At 37.3% G+C, this 20,662-nt stretch overlaps 1 protein-coding gene across 4 annotated transcripts in view; it reads left to right on the top strand.

Moving 5' to 3' along the window:
* med23 (mediator complex subunit 23) overlaps nt 1-20,662 on the top strand; it is a 92,812-nt gene that overhangs the window by 24,917 nt on the left and 47,233 nt on the right. The window contains exons 10-20 of one of the 4 annotated variants that reach the window (XM_078212864.1): nt 473-568; nt 1,060-1,077; nt 1,806-2,006; nt 4,252-4,395; nt 4,492-4,637; nt 5,200-5,445; nt 6,039-6,181; nt 9,642-9,816; nt 11,436-11,599; nt 12,900-13,012; nt 19,385-19,590. In XM_078212864.1, the coding sequence (XP_078068990.1) occupies nt 473-568; nt 1,060-1,077; nt 1,806-2,006; nt 4,252-4,395; nt 4,492-4,637; nt 5,200-5,445; nt 6,039-6,181; nt 9,642-9,816; nt 11,436-11,599; nt 12,900-13,012; nt 19,385-19,590 (1,652 nt within the window). Of the gene's footprint in view, nt 1-472; nt 569-1,059; nt 1,078-1,805; nt 2,007-4,251; nt 4,396-4,491; nt 4,638-5,199; nt 5,446-6,038; nt 6,182-9,641; nt 9,817-11,435; nt 11,600-12,887; nt 13,013-19,384; nt 19,591-20,662 lie in introns of all 4 variants that reach the window. The other 3 variants (XM_078212863.1, XM_078212866.1, XM_078212865.1) reach the window with 3 other exon arrangements.

The raw sequence follows: 20,662 nt of genomic DNA, 5'->3' as shown, positions 1-20,662 counted from the left end.
ATATCCCTCCACCCGCTCTCAATGGCCCCATATATCCTCCATGCCAACCTATGGTACTTCGATGCCTGTTCATTCAGTGTACACTTGTACAGAATCATAGTAACAATGGCATGTGTAAAAAGCTTTACAAAACCAGTCATTCATTCATAGCTTAAAAAAAGCCTGATTTTATTACAGCCCTATAAAAATGTCAATCAGTCAGACCTTTAAAATATTAACAGAAACACCTCTGCATGTTGTGTGAATAAACATTGACCAATTGGGAAGCAGTTCTAAGAGAAAAGCTGCCAATAAAGCAGTGTTTTCACTTGGGTACAACTGTTTCAACAGACTGCTTAACAAGACTGGGTTTTTCCAAACAAGTTAAATATCGCAATATTATTTCTTTAGTGTGGGGTGTTATAAGCATTTGTTTTTAAATTCCCTCTTAAAATAGATTAAGCGAACATCAAATCTGTTTTATTTCTCTTAGGATCTTTTTGACCCACAGACTGCTCTGTTGAGATATGTTTTAGAACAACCGTACTCCAGGGATATGGTCTGCAATATGCTAGGTCTGAACAAGCAGGTACTGTATCTCACTGTATTTTACTATGGACTTGACTCCTAAATATAGCTTGCACTGTTCTTTTTCTCTTTTCTGTTGCTATGGCTAAATAAGCAAACAAGTGTTCAGCAAAAATAGCCAGATTGTAAGTTAGCATTAGTTTAACTTATAACGGATTTTATTTTTGAGCTACTTGAAATTGGAAAAAAGTTTTGAAATCTAGTTTGTATTGCCTTGTGGATGGGAATGGTAAAATATTGTAAATGCAGCATCTTGTGGGAAAAAAAACTGTAGAATTAATGTAAAGAAATACATGATTTGAGTTTTATTTACATTGCTTTAGCTATTAGGCCAGCCTCAAATTTTAGAACTTGTACATTTTTGGTTTTTGTGGGGCTTGACCTGTCGGGGCAACCTGAGGCTGGCCTCATAGTCACTGTTATGTCTTTCTTTTTTTCTTCCTTTATTTTTGTTCTGTCCTGTCTTGTCCTGCCCATCCTACAATGCTCTAGACCTTGAACATTGCTCAGGTATGTTTACAATCTTACTGTTGTATTGTGACTAACGAGATGCTGACTGCTTGGTAGCAACTGATGCCATTTAGAGAATAAAGTAGATCTGCATGCTGGTTTACGTAGAGAATGCAGTGGTGTCTGTCGCTGTCTGCTACAGAATGTGTGATTGTTGCAATTCTTGCACCTAAGAGTTTTACTGCCGTCATGGAGAAGTTGTTTAGCAAATGTTCTGTTGTTGACCTGTGAAAAGTAGTTACACTGCATATTAAAGTAGATTCAACAGATGTGTTCAAAGTAGCTGTACTTTTGTTAGGGCTCATAAGGCATGCTTTCAAAGAAAATACAGTGTATTTTTTTAAGTTTCATGATCACAAATGGAAAGCATGCTAATTTTATATGTAGGTAGTAATAGAATGTAGGTTCTAAGAAACTTGAAAAAATCTTCTTTCATTAATTTGTTTACCAGAACACTTGTGGTTATGTTCCTTGTTGACCAAAGTTGAGACTTAAAAAAAAATACAAACAAACTTAGAGTTTCTGGATCTGTAGATTTGGGGAAGAGGGGAAATCATTGCAGCGCTTGGCATCTTTTTTTTTACGCTACATGCAAATTAGGTGCTTTCTGAAATATCTCATTGCAGTGTGTTTAGGTTAGCATTTCATGCTTTGTCAAGTTTCTTTTGCATAAGTAATCAGTCTTCTGTATTGAATGTTCATTTCTGTAATAAGTGTCTACTTTACAGCACAAACAGCGCTGTCCAGTTTTGGAAGACCAGCTTGTGGATTTAGTGGTTTATGCTATGGAACGCTCTGAGACAGAAGAAAAGTTTGATGATGGAGGCACCAGTCAGTTATTGTGGCAGCACCTCTCGAGTCAACTCATTTTCTTTGTCTTATTTCAATTTGCTAGTTTCCCACACATGGTGTTATCACTTCATCAGAAGGTATGTTTGGGATATGGAAATGCCAAGTTAAAAATGTATATAATTTCAGATCTGCACTGGTGCTCAGATTTTGCTGCCATGAATATCTAGTGACAGCATAAGTTGAATTGACACATTTTGTATCTTGCAATTTGTAAATGAGTGGATTTCAAATCCATGTGGGAAATTATACCAAAATACATAACCTAGACAGATTCTGAACCTGGTTAATAAATGCAGCAAAACTCAACTGCACAGTTTGGAATTGGTTTAGAAGTTTGTCATTTGCAAGTCTAGAAGAGATGCATGGAAGCTATTAACCGAAAATAGCATTTAAATATGGTATCTGGAACTACAATAATAGAAGAACTAATAATATAGTAAGAGTATTTTAATGAAAGTTGGTTTATAAAAAGAAAGAGGTCCCTGGAAGAGACGGTGCAGGAAATTCCAGGGGTTCTATAACATATACACTGCTGGATACCGAAGGAATCCATTATTGTATTGAGTGTATGATATGAATCACTAAAAAATAGAAAGAACTTAAGAGTCTGGTTTGAAAATAACTATTGTAATTGTGGGCCTAATTCTCGGCCAGGATAAGACCAGCATTTGTAATCAAAATGGAGAGGGTTTCTTAAAATCCACCCTCCTTTAATCGGTGGGCCCGATTTTAACCTTGTGCAAGAAAACTAATTTTGAATGAGTTAAAATCGCACCAATATTTTGCACGTCCAACAAGCAGGAAGATAATGTTTACTCTAGTTCTGAGTATAAAAGTATGGCATTTAAGTGACTTTTTGATTGGTGTATGGTAGGAAAATAGGGACCAGAAGCCTAATATAAAAGTGTTAGACTGGAGAACAACCAATTTACTATCCAAATTGCAGGATGTTTCATTTACAAGATTAAAATATTCTAACTCCAACATTAAGGCCATGAGATTTCAAATGACATTTGCAACAAAAATGAAGCTTAAACATAGTTAATGTTTATTTAATGTAGAGTTAATAGATATAGTGAGGTCATGCAGAAGAAACAAATGAGAAGTATGAAAGTTGTCAAAGGGAAACTATGGGAAATATTGAAAGATAAAAGAATATGAAAGCAGTGTGGTTGTTTTATGAGCACATAAGTGAAAAAATAATCAAACAGCGAGGTGGCTATTTAGACACTTAAACCACTTCATATTTGAGAGTGATGGACTGGCAAAGATTCTTAAGTAATTTGCCCCAGCTTTATAAAGGAATATGAAAATAGGAGTATCAAAGTAGTATGTAGAAGGACACAATTTAAGATAAATATGAAAATGGATGTATTAAAATATTAGTTGCCTAAATTGCAAAAGTTACTGTCTTCACTTATTTATAAAAATACTGATTGAGATTGGAAAAGAGTTAGTTATACTCATTATAGTTTTATTGAAAATCTTTGAAAACTGATTGTGGCAAAAGATTGGGATTTAGCAAAATTAATATCTGTTGAAAAAAACCATGGAGATTATAAGCTACACGACAAATTGAAAAGTATGGGTTGATTGGTGATGTTGATCTTAGGTTTGTAAAAAAACAAGGTATGCTTGAGTAATCTGACTTTTCTTTTGAAGAAATCACACCATAATGAGGAGCAAGGAATTTTTGACAACATTGGACATCACTTAAAAACACACATTACGAAAATGATAATTGAGGGAATATGTTCCCTTGCCCTAAAAGGTAAACTAATTAACACTGGGGAGACCAGAGATCTGGGGCTACAACTAGATATTTACGATTTGTAGTTAGGTTGAGAAAGGAAGAAAAAAAACAAATTGCTCCTCGGTTTCATACTCAGGGTGCTGAATTTTTTTAAAAAGTGGCATTTTATTGGATCGACTACAGTTCAAGTATTGAGTGCATTTCTGGGGCATCCCATTGTTGGAAGGATGTTTAAACATGGAAGAAATACTGCAAAAATTCACTGCCATATTTGTGATGGGTGACCTGTAATTTCTGTGTCGTTCAGCTGCCTCCAGCATGATCATTGCTCTTGTTCTGCCACTTAATGGCAACCTATAAACCCTCTTTTCCACAAAACTACCTAAAATTGGCTCACTTCCTCGCTCTGTCCATCCTCATTTCAGGCACTTGGGATAACGAAATCTGTGGTGTCTCTCATTATTCCTTTTTTTTTGAAGTATTGCCATTGAAATCCCCCTTTCCACCACTCATTTGTTGTCTGCAATGCTAAGCATATCTTTTGTAACTTTGTTATCTTTGTCTTGTAGCTGGCAGGCCGAGGCCTAATAAAAGGGCGAGACCATCTGATGTGGGTTTTATTGCAGTTCATCTCTGGCAGTATCCAAAAGAATGCACTAGCTGATTTCCTCCCTGTGATGAAGCTGTTTGACCTACTGTACCCAGAGAAAGAAGTAGGATTTATACATCAAATCATTATGCTGCAATTATTTTATTGCTGAAGGAAGAGTGTTCCAGATTTTGATATGCTTATTTTTCTTTGTTTTTAGTGCATTCCTGTACCTGACATTAGCAAACCACAGTCTACTCATGCTTTTGCTATGACTTGTATATGGATCCATCTCAACAGGAAGGCACAAAATGATAACTCCAAACTGCAGATACCCATCCCTCACTCTCTCAAACTCCATCATGAGTAAGCTGTTAAATAAATGTAAAGTTTAAGAGTCAACATGTTTGTGAATAGCTCAGGATAATGTCCCTGATTTTCAAACTAGTGTGGTAGAAAATGGCAGGAAATGTGCCTTTCTGCAATTAACTTTGCAGGCAGATGAGGTTCTCTGGCTTTGCTGCTTGTGATGATCAGTAGAAAATAGAATTAAAATTAGTGGGTTTTTTGCACTTACATTGCTGCATGTATAGCAATACAATTCATCCATGCTTAAGCCTTCATAACCTAAAAGATCAATTTTTTGAAAGGCAAAGGTGAATAAAGATAAAATATCAATATGCTCTGAAAAAGTAAAACCCTTCTCTCATCACTATTCCTGGAGAGAAATATCTAGTAAGTGCATTGCATAATGTAAGACTTGAGTAGTGAAAGTAAATACATATAGCGGAAGTAATTTCCTGAAAGACAAAAAGACTAATTTCTTCTGAAAAACAGCTCACAATATAAGTAAAAGACAAACATTGACGTCATTATTCATAAGTGAAGCAGAATTATTAACTTTGCTCTCTAATCATTTTCAATACAGATTTTTACAGCAAAGTTTGAGAAATAAAAGTCTACAGATGAACGATTACAAGATTGCCTTGCTGTGTAATGCATATTCTACTAATTCTGAATGTTTTACATTACCTATGGGAGTATTGGTTGAAACAATTTATGGGAATGGAAGCTTGAGGATATCTCTTCCTGGAACAAACTGCACGGCTTCAGGATCTATTACCCCACTACCAATGAACTTGTTAGATTCACTAACGGTTCATGCCAAAATGAGGTAGCACTGGAATTTAATCATGTTGAATTATTGTGGTAGAATAATGTTTTTGTGAATCTGTACTATTACTAACGTTATCATTACTTATTTGCCAAGTAGATAACAAAATACCTTCAAATGAAAGGAAGAAAGTTTTCAAAGTAGACTTGCATCTTTTGATTACTGATTTATAGCATTATGTTTGGTCCAAATAAATATTAGTGGTAGACACAAATAACTACTTGGCATACATTGTAGTAATGTTCTGCTTAGGGACTATGTAGGGTACCATGTTTGTCCCATCAAGAATTAATTTAGTTTGTGCAGAAGTCACAGTTTAGTTCCCTGAATGCTATAAATAAATATGTTCCTTTGGCTCAAAAGTCATTGGTTTAGCTTTTAGATTTTCATAAGACTACTTGTATATTTTGGCAATAATGTCACAATCACATTATTTCCATATCATCCACATAAATAGAATTAGCTTTTAGTTTACAAGCTGAAACTTTCTGAAATTGCAACAATATGACTATAGCCAATAACTGAAGCATATTAAGATTGTATTTATATTGTACTGCTTGAACGCTTACTGATTTAAATATTCTGTGTTTCAGCCTCATTCACAGTATAGCTACAAGGGTTATCAAACTAGCCCATGCAAAATCAAGCCTAGCATTGGCTCCTGCTCTGGTAGAAACTTACAGTCGTCTCTTAGTTTATATGGAGATTGAATCCCTTGGAATTAAAGGTTTTATCAGTAAGTGTATGATACTGGGATTGATCTGTGAAAAATCAGCACACAATGTTATTCCTTTTCCCTTTACAGGAACAGGAGTTGGCCATTCAACCCATCGAGCCTGTTCTGCCGTTCAATGAGATCATGGCTGATCTGTAGCCCAACTCAATATACCTTTGGCCTGTATCCCTTAATATCTTTGCTTAACAAAAAAATCTATCTCGGATTTAAAGATAACAACTGATCTAGCATCAACTGCCACTTGTGGAAGAGTGTTCCAAACTTCTACCACCTTTTGTGTGTAGAAGTGCTTCCGAACATCTCTCCTGAACAGTCTGGCCTTATTTTTTAGGTTCTGTTCCATAGTTCTAGAATCTCCAACCAGTGAAGGTTTATCTACCCTGTCTTTTCCTGTTTGTATCTTGAAGACTTCGATCAGATCACCCATAACCTTCTAAATTCCAGAGAAAATGGGTCTAATTTGTATAATCCCTCCTCATAATTAAACCCTGAAGTCTGGATATCATTCTTGTAAACCTGCGCTGCACTCTCTCCAGGATGCCCAGATCTGTTCTCAGTACTCTTAAGTGGGATCTAACGAGGATTTTGTATAACTTCAGCATAACCTCTGCATCCTTATAATCCAGTCTTCTATTCCATCAGCCTTTTTGATTATTTTCTATTCGTGGCATTTTAAAGATCTATGCACCTGAATCCCTAAGTCACTTTGGACATTACTGTATTTAACCATACTATCTACCATACCATCTAGAATGTACTCTGATCCATCCTTTTTCGTTCCAAAATGAATAACCTCACACTTGCTTAGATTGAAATCCACCTCCCACAATTTCACCCATTCACCTAGTCTAACTGTAACCCTTTGTAATTTTATGCTAACATCTGCACTTTCCACCATGCCACTTAACATTGTGTCAGGTTTAATTTATGAAGGATATATTTCTAAAGATTGTTATTGAGTTGAAAAATTAAAAATTGTATTTTGATACAGTAGAACTGAAAGAATACTCCAGACTTGTAGGGTGCTTGTCAAATTTCTGAACATTACTGATTAACCTTGCTTATTTAAATTGGACCTTGTGAATAGTAAATTCTGGGAATCGGTGGCACACAGTAACTTTGTTGCTGTGGTTTCCTATATCAAATCAGTGGAAATAAATTTGGTTCTCCTTTCTGCTTCTCTCTGTGCCTACTGGCAACCTTCTTTCTCATCAGGTGACGGTTTACTGTATCAAAATACAATTTGTGCCTTGGTCAACTGTGTTGAGCCTGGTGTGGCTCTGGAGTCTGACTCTGGCATGGCAGTGTCTGCTGCATTTGCTGCAGAGGAAGATAGTGGTCTGAGAAAATGCACGATTCACTACCTTCTCTTTTCACTGGGCCCTTCTCTCGGTCAGCTGGCCTTTCATTTCTGCTCACCTCTTCCATTGCCCTTCCAAACAGTCAGCCTCTAGAAGTCGCAACCGTCAACGACTGTCTCACAGTTGCCTTTGTCATTACCGTCATCTTCATATATCCCCTGCAGGTATCCTTGCAGTAGACATGCATGAGGTTGTGACCCAGTGACCAATTCACAGTAGACAAGGTCTTTGGGTAAATGGTCATCATCCCTCTGATGAATGTGACCAAACCAGCACAGATGTAGTTGACTGAGCAATGAGTGTATTCTGATCGAATTAGCTAATTTCAGGACCTCTGAGTTGGTGACCTTGTCCAGCTAAGGTTGAGGATGCATCTGAGCCAGCGAATGTGGAACCTATTCGGCCTAGCATTCACTGTTCAGGTTTCACTGCCACAGAGGAGTGTGCTGAAGACACAGACTTGGTCGACTCTATTTGGTATTCTCAGCTGGGTTGCTGTTGTTTCACACTACCAGTCTGTTCATAGCAGCTGCAGCTTTTGTTATGCATGTGTTAATATCAGCATTCAGTGACAGTTTGGTGATTGTGTAACCTAGTTATGTAAAGCTGTCAACAGCCTCCAGTGTCACATTACTATAGTGGCATCTATCAGCTTGGGAATGAGTTGGGCCATGACACTTGTCATCATGATGGTCAAACCAAACTCTTTACAGGCAAGAGAGTGTCTGTCCACTTGCAGCTGCAGGGTTCTTTGGTATGACATGTTAGTACAGCATTGTTAACATAGAGCACTCTAATGAGGACTTGGTACACTTTTGTCTTGGATCTCAGGTGAGCAAAGCTGAACAACTCTTATCAGTTCTGGTATGTAAGTCCAGTAAGAAGTCTCACAGCACCAGATTAAAGTCCAAAAGGTTTATTTGGAATCATGCACTTTAGGAGCGCTGCTCCTTCATCAGTTGATTCCAAATAAACCTGTTAGACTTTAACCTGGTATTGTGAGACTTCCTAGTGTGCCCACCGCAGTCCAACGTCAGCATCTCCACATCACGGTATGTAAGTAGACATCACCTGTAGATAACCTGAAGGCATGTGACGGACAAAGAGAAGAATATTCTATAGTGTGTTGGAGGTTTTAAAAAAAAAATGCAACATCTCACTCACTCAATTCACCCAATTGTCACTTGCACAAAGACTGGATGCAGATGAAGCAAAAAAACGATTACAATGTCTCAGTCTTTTTCAAGACAAGCCTGTAATTACCTAGTCATTACCTATTGGAACATGACACTGGAAACTCTTAAATAAAAACAGAAAATACTGTTTTGTTCAGGTGAGCAAAGCTGAACAGCTTTCCATGAGTTCCCAGTAAGTCTTGCCTACATCTGTGGCTAGAGAAATGGAGTTAATGTTTTAGGTTGGTAACCTTTTTTCAGAACCACAATTGTGTGGAGTCTGGAAATGTCACACTGCTATTAGCTTCTCATCAGATGTCAAGTTGAACTATTTTGTTCAAGGCAGATGAAAGGCAACATTAAATCTATATGTGATCTTGTGTTTAAATGCTTACTGCTGACTAAGGAAAATGATGAAAGATTTAACCCAATTTGAAATATTGTCTATGACACAGTGAACTTCTGGAAATTGTGTTTAATTCTCATTTAGTTTGGCAGAATTGACTCATAGGGGAGTTCAAGTTCGATTGATTTACAGAAATGTAAAAAATTGGATTTGTGGAATAGGGATTATCCTTCCAAGATCACTTGTAGATGCGCTGAAAATGCTTCACACTGATAAAATTCCCAAAATATTGTTCTATGTCCCAGAATTGATATTTGCTGGCAATTATGTTTTACTACATTTCTCTATTGTAAAATAGTGCAGTTCTTAGGAGTAGATTTTTAGATCTCATCTTTTAGCTAAGTGTTCTTTTTGTAATTGAAAAGGATGAAATTTCCAAAGTAGCATCCCTACCCTTGAAAAATGCTTCTTAGATACTATGGGCAGGGTTTAGCTCCTTTGAAATACAATCCTGAAAAAAGCTAACATAAATTTCATGTTTGTACACAAGACAGACTAAGTGTTTCATTTCTTTTTAGGCCAGCTTTTACCAAATGTTTTCAAGTCGCATGCTTGGGGGATCCTACACACTCTGCTGGAGATGTTCAGTTATCGCATGCATCACATCCAGCCTCACTACCGAGTACAGCTGTTAAGTCATCTTCATTCGCTGGCAGCTGTACCACAGACCAATCAAAACCAACTTCACCTGTGGTAGGCGTATAAAACTGGCCTCATACTCCAATGCATTTGACTTTAAATGGGAACAGTGGTGTGATAACAGGTGACAATCTTGAAATGTTCTGAAACGTGACTTCACTGGACTGGAGTTATCTTTGAGCAATGGAAGTTACAGCACCGATATTAAACCTTAACAGTGCTGCCTCCTTCTCTAGAGCTATCTGAAATCCACATCATTGACTTTTCCCAGATTTCTTAACATTGTCTTTCAAATACTTATTCCATTGCCATCCAAATGCCTCAGTAAAAATTTGTGATAAATATTCTAAATTCAAGTAACTGTTTGAAGCTTTGCCTTTCTTTCTTCTACGATTGTTCTGAGTCTATGGTCCCTTGTAACTGATTCACCAATCAGTGGAAACAGCTTTTCATCATTATATCATAATTTTGAAAACCCCTTTAACCCTTACAGGCAAAATCCAGAAATGGGGATCACTGCTATCGAATTCTTAAAATGTTTATAAATATTCTGAACAAAGTGCCAGTTTCTCAGGATAAAATCTTACTTGCTCGCTTGTCTCCTGGGTCCCATATTGAATGGGAATGCTTGAATATAATTGGGAAAATTTATTCATAGCGTTGTCTTGTATCTTAAAGTGGACTAGGCTGGCAATCTGTCTGTTCCACATTGACTACTTACTCTTGCACAGATCATTATTCTACAACAACAATATGCACTTGTGTTTAATGTTTTTTAAATTATGAAAACATCCAAAGGCTGTACCGTCAATAATGGAACAGAGAGAAGGAAAAACAAGGGGTATCGGGAGGAGTATAAAATAATAAAAGATATACCAAGATGTTCTGGGCAGTAATGTTTGTTGTTAAGTGGTTAATATGGCAGCCAATTTATTTCAAGAAAGTTTCCACAAACATCAAATGCCCTATTAATTTTTTTTTTAGACATTTAGATAGATGGTTAGATGTTGGATAGAAAGCTGGAGAGTGCCCTTACTGTTTAAATAGCTTCAGGAAGCTGTTTACATCTACTTGAACAGTCGATAGGGACTCTGTTTAACACCTCATCTGGAAAACCAGCACTTCTGACAATGCACAGGAAAGAACTGCAGTACTGCAAAGAAATATCAGATTTGATGCCTGAATACTGAAGTCTGGCTTGAACCCCCTGACATGAACTGGGGCCTCCATTGACCCAGGCTGACTAATTCAGGATTGGAGGCATTTGCAGAGGCAAGGTTGAGCAAACAAATGGCTAGATTGGTACATCAGGATGAACTTAATGCAGCAATTGCTTGTCTGCAGCAGTCAATCATCCATTAATCCTGTATTAACTCAGTTCTTCAGAAATCTCATTGAATTAGAGCCATACATGTGAAATGGGTATAGTGTTAGCTATAATTATCAGTGTAATTAGAAGCAAAGGTCATCAGGCTTAGTTTTGTGCAACAGACAGTGATGGTTGTGATGATCAGTGAGTATAGTTCATAAACCTCAACACAGATTTAAGATCTCTGATGTGGCCTTTGCCCTGGTATGATTTTTGCTACTAGATTTTTCAATAATTCTATCACTAAATTTTGGAAAAATCTTGAACATAAACTTTACTAATTTGATTGTCTTTGACCATTTAGTGTTGAAAGCACAGCTCTCCGACTGATCACAGCATTGGGCAGTTCAGAGGTCCAGCCCCAATTCACACGGTTTCTCAATGACCCCAAAACAGTTCTTTCTGCTGAGTCTGAGGAACTGAACAGAGCTCTAATTCTAACTCTAGCTAGAGCAACACATGTAACTGGTAAGTATTAATTTGAAACTCAATTGTGTTACAACTGCATTGTATTGAGAATGTGTTTATTTTGAATCCTGTATTCATATCAATTAACAACTTGCGTATCGCCTTGGTTCAGGAATTATTTTTGCATTTTTTCTTGAGACGTGAGCAATATTGGCAAGATTGTACTTTTTTTGCTCATTGCTAGATGCCCTCAGATTATGGTGGGCCTTCTTGACACTGGTTTGTAGTGGTAGTGTTTTATTAAATACTAATTCATTGGACCATTTCAGAGAGAATCAATAGTTGGACACCTGGTGTGAGCATGGACTAATGTATAGATTGGATAGGGATGCCAGATAATGTTCACTCAGGATAATTAGTGAACTAGTTAGGCTTTATGGCAATCTTCATGGCAGAAGCTTTTATGTTGTTTGTTTTTGCTGGTGTAAATGCACAAAGTGAGATGTATTGAATTCAATTTCACAATATTCAAATTTGAACTTGTGCCCATAACTACTGCAGTGACACAGTAGTCATGACTTCTGGATTGCTAATTCAGTACCAACTAACTTCTAATTATTGACTTCCAGAGAGACTTGTATGCACTTGGAACATCAAGTCAGTTTAAAGGTACAGCAAGCAATTAGGAAGGTAAATGATATGTTGACTTTCATTGCAAGGGGATTGGAATACACAAAGTTTTACTACATTTGTATAGGGTTTTGGTAAGACCACACCTGGAGTACGCTATGCAATTTTCATATTTAAGGAAGGATATTCATTTAGAGGCAGAGCAGCGAAGATTCAGTAGATTAGTTCCTGTGGTGAGAGGGTTGGCCTATGATAAGAGTTTATATTCTCTGGAATTTAAAAGAATGAGAGGTGAGCCCATTGAAACATGCAATATTCTGAAAGGACTTGACAGGATAGACACTGAAAAGTTGCCTCCCCAGGCTGGGAAATCTAGAACAAGGGGCACAGTCTCAGGATAAGGGGTTGATCAATTCAAACTGAGATGGTTGTGAATCTTTGGAATTGCATATCTCAAAAGGTTGTTAGTGTTTCATTGTAGAGTATATTTAAGACTGAGAGACAGATTTTTGATCTGTCAGAAAAACATGAGATATGAGTAGTAGAATTGAGGCAGGAGATCAACTATGATCATTTTCAATGACGAAATGGGTTCAAGGGGCAATATGGTCTACTCTTCCAATTTCTTACGTGATATAGCCACTGCACTACTGCACCCTGTGATGCTATACTTGCAATATCCTCTATTGTTTATCTTGTCTTTTAAAAAAATATGTAGACTTTTTCACAGGCTCAGAATCTATACAAGGTACCTGGTGTAAAGACATTCTACAGACTATCATGGTTTTCACCCCTCACAACTGGGCTTCTCACACACTCAGCTGTTTCCCAGCTCCATTACAGGTAAGAAAAGTTTTGTTTAAGTTCTCAGTTAACCTGGTGTTGAACATTAAAGCACTTGTACATAAAAGGCACATGAGGTGACGGCCTTCAGCAACTTAAATCTTAATCTAAATACACTCTTTTCTCTCTCTCTAGCCATATTAGGCCAATATTCATGTATCTTTCCACTTTGTATTGCCCTATTCTGCAACCTGTCATTTCACCAACCTTATGTTGTGCACTGACTATATAATTCACTGAATTCTGGTGACATTCCTTCAGGGTAGATTCCAATTTGGCAATTTCTCAGTCCTCACTCATGCTCCCTATCAAAAGCGACTGCTGAATGCAAGCCTGTATTACTTGTGTTAGATATTTAAGGTATTACTGCAAAATGAGTAATGTTTCATTTTACTGGTGGCATGGGTACCAGAAATAATATGACCAAGCCACTGTTTGGTTCAGATCTCCCCAAACTGGCATAGAACACTATATCGTCAGACCATAGGACTCGGATTAAAAAATGATTATTTGCATTTATAAGATGTGAAATTAATACAGGAACAAGAATAAAATAGTAAATTACAAAAATCTATTTTAATCGTCAGTAAATTATTGACACCTATTCCAGTACAAAGGTTTTGAAATGTTAGCATTTTTATCAGTAAGTTTTGAGCAAAAGTCCTCCTCATAGGGAAATCAAAAGCAAAAAAAATGAGCATCAACTTGGTCAGTTGTCTCGTTTTCGTTAATGCCAAGATTTATTTTATTTTTGGCTTTTAATATAAAGAAAGATTTGCTTTTCCCAATTAATCGTTGGTAGCCTATTTTGAATTAAATCATGCAGTGACAGAGGAGGGACATAGAGATTCCAGAAGAGTCCAAAGCTTCAGCAGTCAACTCCAACCACCTAAATCAAAACAATTTGCTTGGACTGCATTTTGACTCCAGGCTAATGTGTGTGCATTTTTCCTCTAAAGTCATTAGAGAAAAACTAATCTTTAAACTTGAATCTCAAACCCAACAACATATGTATTTGCCCAATCCACAACTTATCAGCTGCAAAAAAAAGTAAACTTAAATCCTTTCAACAAACAGTCAGATAAACCATTTTAAGTTGTCACGTTACTGCGCCAAGCTACAAATTCATGTAAAAGCAGAGAATTTTCATATGAATTCAAACTGGTCAGGTCCGAAGATCTATCATGTCATTCCTTTCAAGACCAATTCAAATATGGGATTGTTTTGTTCTTCTTGTCATCTGTTCATGAGTTGCACAATTCTGTCTGATCATCAGGTGTGTTCAGTATTGTCAAAGAAGTTCACATTATACCAAGAATTGGAAAAAGTAATAAATATGGCAGACTCGAACAAAGACGTGCCCTGGAACTTTCTGTATACTTTTTTTAAGCACGACCTCAATGTTGCACTATTTGTTTTTGTGTTGTCAAACATGAGTAAATATCTGACCTCTTATCTGACAAGTTCATCTTGATTTGTATGGCATATTCTGGCTGCATAGTTTTCTTGTCCTTTTAAATTATAGCCTCATTAATTTTCTGCTGAAACAGAGCTATTCTGAATCATCTGTACAACTTTAACAAGAATAACAGCTTTCAATAATCATGAAGTTTTAATGTATTAAGGCGCCTCATTGAGGTGTGAGGTAAGTGGCACCAAACAAAGGAAGGAAAATTTGAGAGGGGTAACTGTTACAGTTTTGGGTATGCAATACATATTTACTAAGATTCAGTGAAATCAGTTTTTTAAGCAGCCTGGTTGCCTGTGTTTTAACGAACATGACACCATCTGCCCTGTATCCACTGGTATGGCAACAGAACTCAGAAGGGTGACAATAAAACGTGCAGTGATTTTAATGTACTCCTTTAAGGCAAATTGAGTTAACACTAGAGAAATTTGGTTCATGAACTGCTTTATTTGATAGTCACGGGAAAACGCTGAGTCTATGACCATTCTCAAACAGCTTATCTTGTTGTGTACCATTATGAAAATAAGGAATTGAACACATGAAAAGGGTGGGCAGAAAAATACCATGTCGGCAACTTTCTTTGATTCCTGCCAGGTTTTAGGGGGAGACACTTAAAAAGACATAAACTCGGAAAAGCACCGGGGAGGGTCAATGTCGGCCTTCGCGACACACGACAGCGCAGAGTCGCTGAGCAGAAACTGATAGCCAAGTTCCGCACACACGAGGACGGCCTCAACCGGGATATTGGGTTCATGTCACACTATTTGTAACTCCCACAGTTGCGTGGACCTGCAGAGTTTCACTGGCTGTCTCATCTGGAGACAATACACATCTTTTTAGCCTGTCTTGATGCTCTCTCCACTCCCATTGTTTTGTTTCTTAAAGACTTGATTAGTTGTAAGTATTCGCATTCCAACCATTATTCATGTAAATTGAGTCTGTGTCTTTATAAGCTCTGTTTGTGAACAGAATTCCCACTCACCTGAAGAAGGGGCTTAGAGTCATAGTCATAGCTTCGAAAGCTTGTGTGGCTTTTGCTACCAAATAAACCTGTTGGACTTTAACCTGGTGTTGTTAAACTTCTTACTGAGAAAAATACCAGCCATTCCATTAAACCAGTCTACTCCCCCTTGAAGGCATGCAGGAAGTCAACAACCATTGCATCACCAGCAAATGCAATCCAGTGACAATACATTAGGCTAGCCCACTTAGAGGGGTTTGTTGCAAAATGTGGAAAGATAGATTTGCCCTGTTCTCTGTTCTGCTGAAATTATGGAAGTTTTTCTCTCCCTCAGTCTTCGATACCTGTGTTCTCTTTGGACCCTCCCCGGTGCTTTTCCGAGTTTATGTCTTTTTAAGTGTCTCCCCCTAAAACCTGGCAGGAATCAAAGAAAGTTGTCAATAATACGATACCAAATGTCCCTTGAATAACTAGGCATTTTTAATTTAAAGGACTGTTGTTTATAAACTTGTTTTAACAACAGCCCGTTCATATTTGCAGCTGTTACTGGCGTGATAGCTCAAGCTTGAAACTGCCTCAGACAATTAGTCAATATTGAAAATGTATATTACGATCAAATGCTGTTGCATGCATGTATTTTATGGTAAAATCCCAAACTGTGACAGTGACCCTGCCTTAGTCAAAAGAATTGGGGTTGGAGGAGGAAATAGATGGAGGGTTTTCGAAACGATTATTAATTTCAAAAGGATATTGAATGAACATTTAAGGGAAAGAACCATAGGACTGTAGGGACAGAGCAAGAAAATGGGACCTACAAGTTTGATCTACAGAGCAATGGACTCTATGGTCCAAATGGCCGCCTCCTGTACCATAATGATTCTAACTATGGCTAAGTGAGACTAAATGGGAAAATTTCAGTGAGTGAAACCCATATAGTTGAAAGCCAGCAATGCGGAAAAGAGAAAGGGAAGTCAAAGTCGGAGCAGAGTTTGATAGATTGCAGATTTATTTGAAGATTGCAATTTAAAATTGTAATGCTTGGGGGGTCTGGGAATTAACAGAGATGGATAAAGGCAGGAAAGAAGCACTAATTAAATAGAACTTGATCAAGAAGGTGATATGAACAGCAGAGTTTTGGATCAACTGCAGTTTATGGAGGGTATGGGGCAGGTCAGAAAAGGACTGAAGTCTGGAGGTGCCAAAAGTGTAAATCAAGTGTAAAGCATGGATTAAGAAAAGTGCAAAGGCTGAATTCAAATTGGTTGTGATGGCGAGGATATACAATTGGAAACTAATTTTGTACCCGAGTAGGATGCAAAGGTTATAACCTGTCTGATTCAACCTGAGGGTGCCTCAGGAAAAGTGATGAAATTGGGGGAAAGGTATGAAGTTTCTAGCAATGACTCTAGATAATGGCTATGACCTTACCAGTGTTTACCTGGAAGAAGTTAAGACTCAGCCAAGACTGGATTTTGGATAAGCAGCCTGTGACAATTTAGAGATGGTGAATGAAGTTGAGAGAGAACAGGTAGATTTAACTGTCAACTACAGTAAATACCAAAACATCTTCAGATGATATCATCAAGAGGTAACATGAAAATGAGGAACGGGTGGTTGCCCAGGAAGATTCCTTGGGAAAATTCCATAGTGGATGCCACTGGGATCGTAGAGAAGCCGTGGTTGGGATGTTTTGACAAAAATGGGATAAGTAAGTTTGAAAGCAAAAGAAGGCAGCCTTGTGGAATTGGGTAGAGGAGATAAGGCATTGAAGGACAATGGCGTGCTGATGGTCAGAATCTGCAGGTTTTAAGTCTGAGTTTGATACTGTCTTGAGATGAACATTTAAGGGTTTCTCTCCCATAAGCAGACTTCACATCTATGATCAGAAGTTTAGCTTTGTTATATTGAATCATACTTATTGAGATCTGATATAAAATCAATGCTGGGAATACTAAGCAGATCGGGCTGCACCTGTTGGAGGAGATATGGAGTTAACTTTTTAGGGCTGTGACCTTTCCATCAGGATATTGACCTAAGCATTAACTTTGTTTCTGTGTACTGAGAAACTGCCTGATCTGCTGAGTATAAACAGCATTTTTGATTTTTATTTCGGGTATCCAGCATCCACAGTATTTTGCTTTTGTGTAACAAATTTTCAATTTTTGTGAACTAGCTACTGCAGTCTTGTACAAATCTCCATGTACGTTTCATCTATTTTCAGGAAGACATTCGTGCACAGTATTAATGAGATAAGAGAAATTGTGAGGCAACAAAAGAATTGTTTTACTAATTGTTGATTTCCCTCAGCATTGCATGCAGATAGTCAAGAACTTTATATTTAGGTGGCACAAGTTTAAAGTAGGGGAAGATAATCTGGCTGGGACAGGGCTGGGGAAAGGGTAGACTAAAGAGAAAAGATATATCAGTGGAACTGGCATGGAATCTATTTTTAACAAAAAAAGTAACAAATTCCAAACTATGCCTTTAGACTAATTTCACTTTACTGAGTAACAATTCTCTGATGCTATTCAGCACTAAATTTAAGGCAGGAGTTCTAATTCCGACTTCCATTCCAGATTCTGCAGATGTTTTCTGCAGCTGGAAAGAAAATTCTCAACCTCCCCCAACTCACCACATATGGGAATTGGCCATTGAATTGTCAATCAAACTGCATGAAGTTAATTCTGTATACAGTGAATGAAGAAAAGCAAAAATTGTTTGAAATCTGAGTTTAAAGCAGAATATTCTGGAAAAGGCCTGAATAGGGCACTTTCTAAAATGTTTTGAGTGAATGTTTGCTAGAATGTCGAGATGAATCTGCATTGTCTCAAGTAGTGTTATATGGGATAAAAGCAAATTGCTGCGGAAACAGGAATCTGAAACCAAAAAAGAAAATGTTGGAAAATCTCAGCAGGTCTGGCAGCATTTGTAAGGAGAGAGAAGTAAGGAGAGAGAAGAGCTGACGTTTCGAGTCCAAATGACCCTTTGTCAATCAGATGCTGCCAGACGTGCTGAGATTTTCCAGTGTTATGTGGGAAACTACTTCTCCAGCTTGTTCATCTGGATTTAATCAACATTCCTAAAGGTCTGTGTGTTCTGCAGATTTAGCTCTTTGTAAATGAATTCAAATTGGACAAACATCTTGATGTAATTTACCTAAAATTCCTTATGGGTCAAGCAGTCAAAAACCTGTCAACATTAGGCTGTCACAGTGAATGTTGTTTGCAATTTTGATTCTGGAATTCCACCCCTACATCTTTCCAATTCTCAACTTTGCTTTCCTCCTTCAAGGCACTCCTTAAGATCTACCTCTGTAACCAAACTTTTGACCATCTGCCCTCATATTGCCTTTTTTTATGACTCTACAGTTAAGCACCGTGGGATGTTCTATTGCATTAAAGACAGTATGTAAATACTTGTAATCTATTTCATGTTTGTTACTGCAATTTATTCCTGGCTACATTTGATTCTTTTATGAAGAAATATGCTCTGACCTAATTTCTATAATCCATATTAAGTTGATCCTGTTGTAAAATAGGTGGTTAAAACCAGTGATTCTTTAGAATTCTTCAACATATTACTGCAAGTATGCCAGGATGTAGATTATCAGTGTTCTCCAGAAAATGTGTACTACCACAGAACAAGTCATTTTAAGTATTTCCAAATCTACTCGAGATAATAGTCTGGGTATTTTCTAAGTAGTAAACAAAATGAAAGATGGAAAACCATTAAAAAAAAATTATAAGGAGAAACATTAGCAGGAGATTTTTAATCTGAGTGAGTTGAAATCTAACACAATTCAACTAAATATCATGGTCTGAATTGAGTACTTTGATAAAGTTTTGAAGCAATTAGATAAGCAATTTTATTTTCATTGTTTTAATAGATAAAAACCTAATTCCTTTTTGCACTTGTATTAATTGAAATATTTTATCTACCTTAGGCCTTTTTCAAACAGAACAACGTGCCTCAGGAAAGTCGGTTTAATTTAAAGAAAAATGTCGAAGAAGAATACAGAAAGTGGAAGTCCATGACCAATGAGAACGATATTATCACTCACTTCTCCATGCAGGGATCACCTCCTCTCTTCCTCTGTCTGCTGTGGAAAATGTTACTAGAAACAGATCACATTAATCAGATTGGCTATAGGTGAGCATCTTAAGTGATTTCTTACTGTGACATTAGTGGAGGTGTATTAAAAATTTAGAGGCAGTGTGCATGTTTGAACTATATCCTGCAAAGCAGTCCTGATTAAGATCTGCCAAATAACAGCATGGGTGTGATTAGCTGCCATCTCATTTATTTAATTAGATAAAACATTTTCCTTTAGTTCCCTTTTCCTCTATGCCATGTTCAGTTCTCTTAATTGAAATAACAGATTTGGTCATAAGACTTTTACCAGTGTTACACTTTGAGCTATCTTGATGTGCAGAATTTAAGATTGTAATTGTCATGCTGGCTATTGTTTCTTGGGCTTCCTTTTGTGAAGAATTCTTGCACCTCCCATTTTGAAAGGTGGTCACGTACAAACCTCCAATTATAAGTGTTCATGCAACAATGTTTCCTCTTTGAATATGGTCCTTACAATTCTTTGTGCACAAGGACTTTATTGTACTTTAAAAAAATGCAAATTGATATCTAAAATAATTAGTGGTGAAATTGGTGCTGTGACAAGCAAATCTAGTACAGTATTGCAGCAGATTGGAGTTCCAGTAGAGTAAGGCATAGGATCATTTCTGGAGCTCTCCATATAACGCTTTTTCTAATGTGAATTTGGAAGTGTCGAGAAGTATTGAATGGACGTTGGCCTGTCAGGCACCAAGGAATGCTTTATCTGTGGAATTCCCTGCCCAGTGTAGCAGTTGAGGCTACCTCATTGAATGTTTTTAAGGCAAGGATAGATGATTTTTCTGAACAGTAAAGGAATTAAGGGTTATGGTGAGCGGGCGGGTAAGTGGAGCTGAGGCCACAAAAAGATCAGCCATGATCTTATTGAATGGTGGAGCAAGCTTGAGGGGCCAGATGGCCTACTCCTGCTCCTAGCTCTTGTGTTGTTATGTTCTATATCAGATGTCTTAATTATCAATTATAGAATTGAATTGATCAGGGAATTAATAGCAGTTCATTCTGCTATTAATGCGTTGAGGAGGATAAAAGGAAGGAAGTATAAAAACTGAGTTCAGGGGACGTATCCAAAGTGAGAGGAAGGAGGGTGGAAAAT

The sequence above is a fragment of the Mustelus asterias genome, chromosome 5 (genome assembly GCF_964213995.1).
Source record: "Mustelus asterias chromosome 5, sMusAst1.hap1.1, whole genome shotgun sequence".
NCBI classification, from domain to species: domain Eukaryota; kingdom Metazoa; phylum Chordata; class Chondrichthyes; order Carcharhiniformes; family Triakidae; genus Mustelus; species Mustelus asterias.
This window is presented reverse-complemented; position numbering and strand designations above follow the sequence as displayed.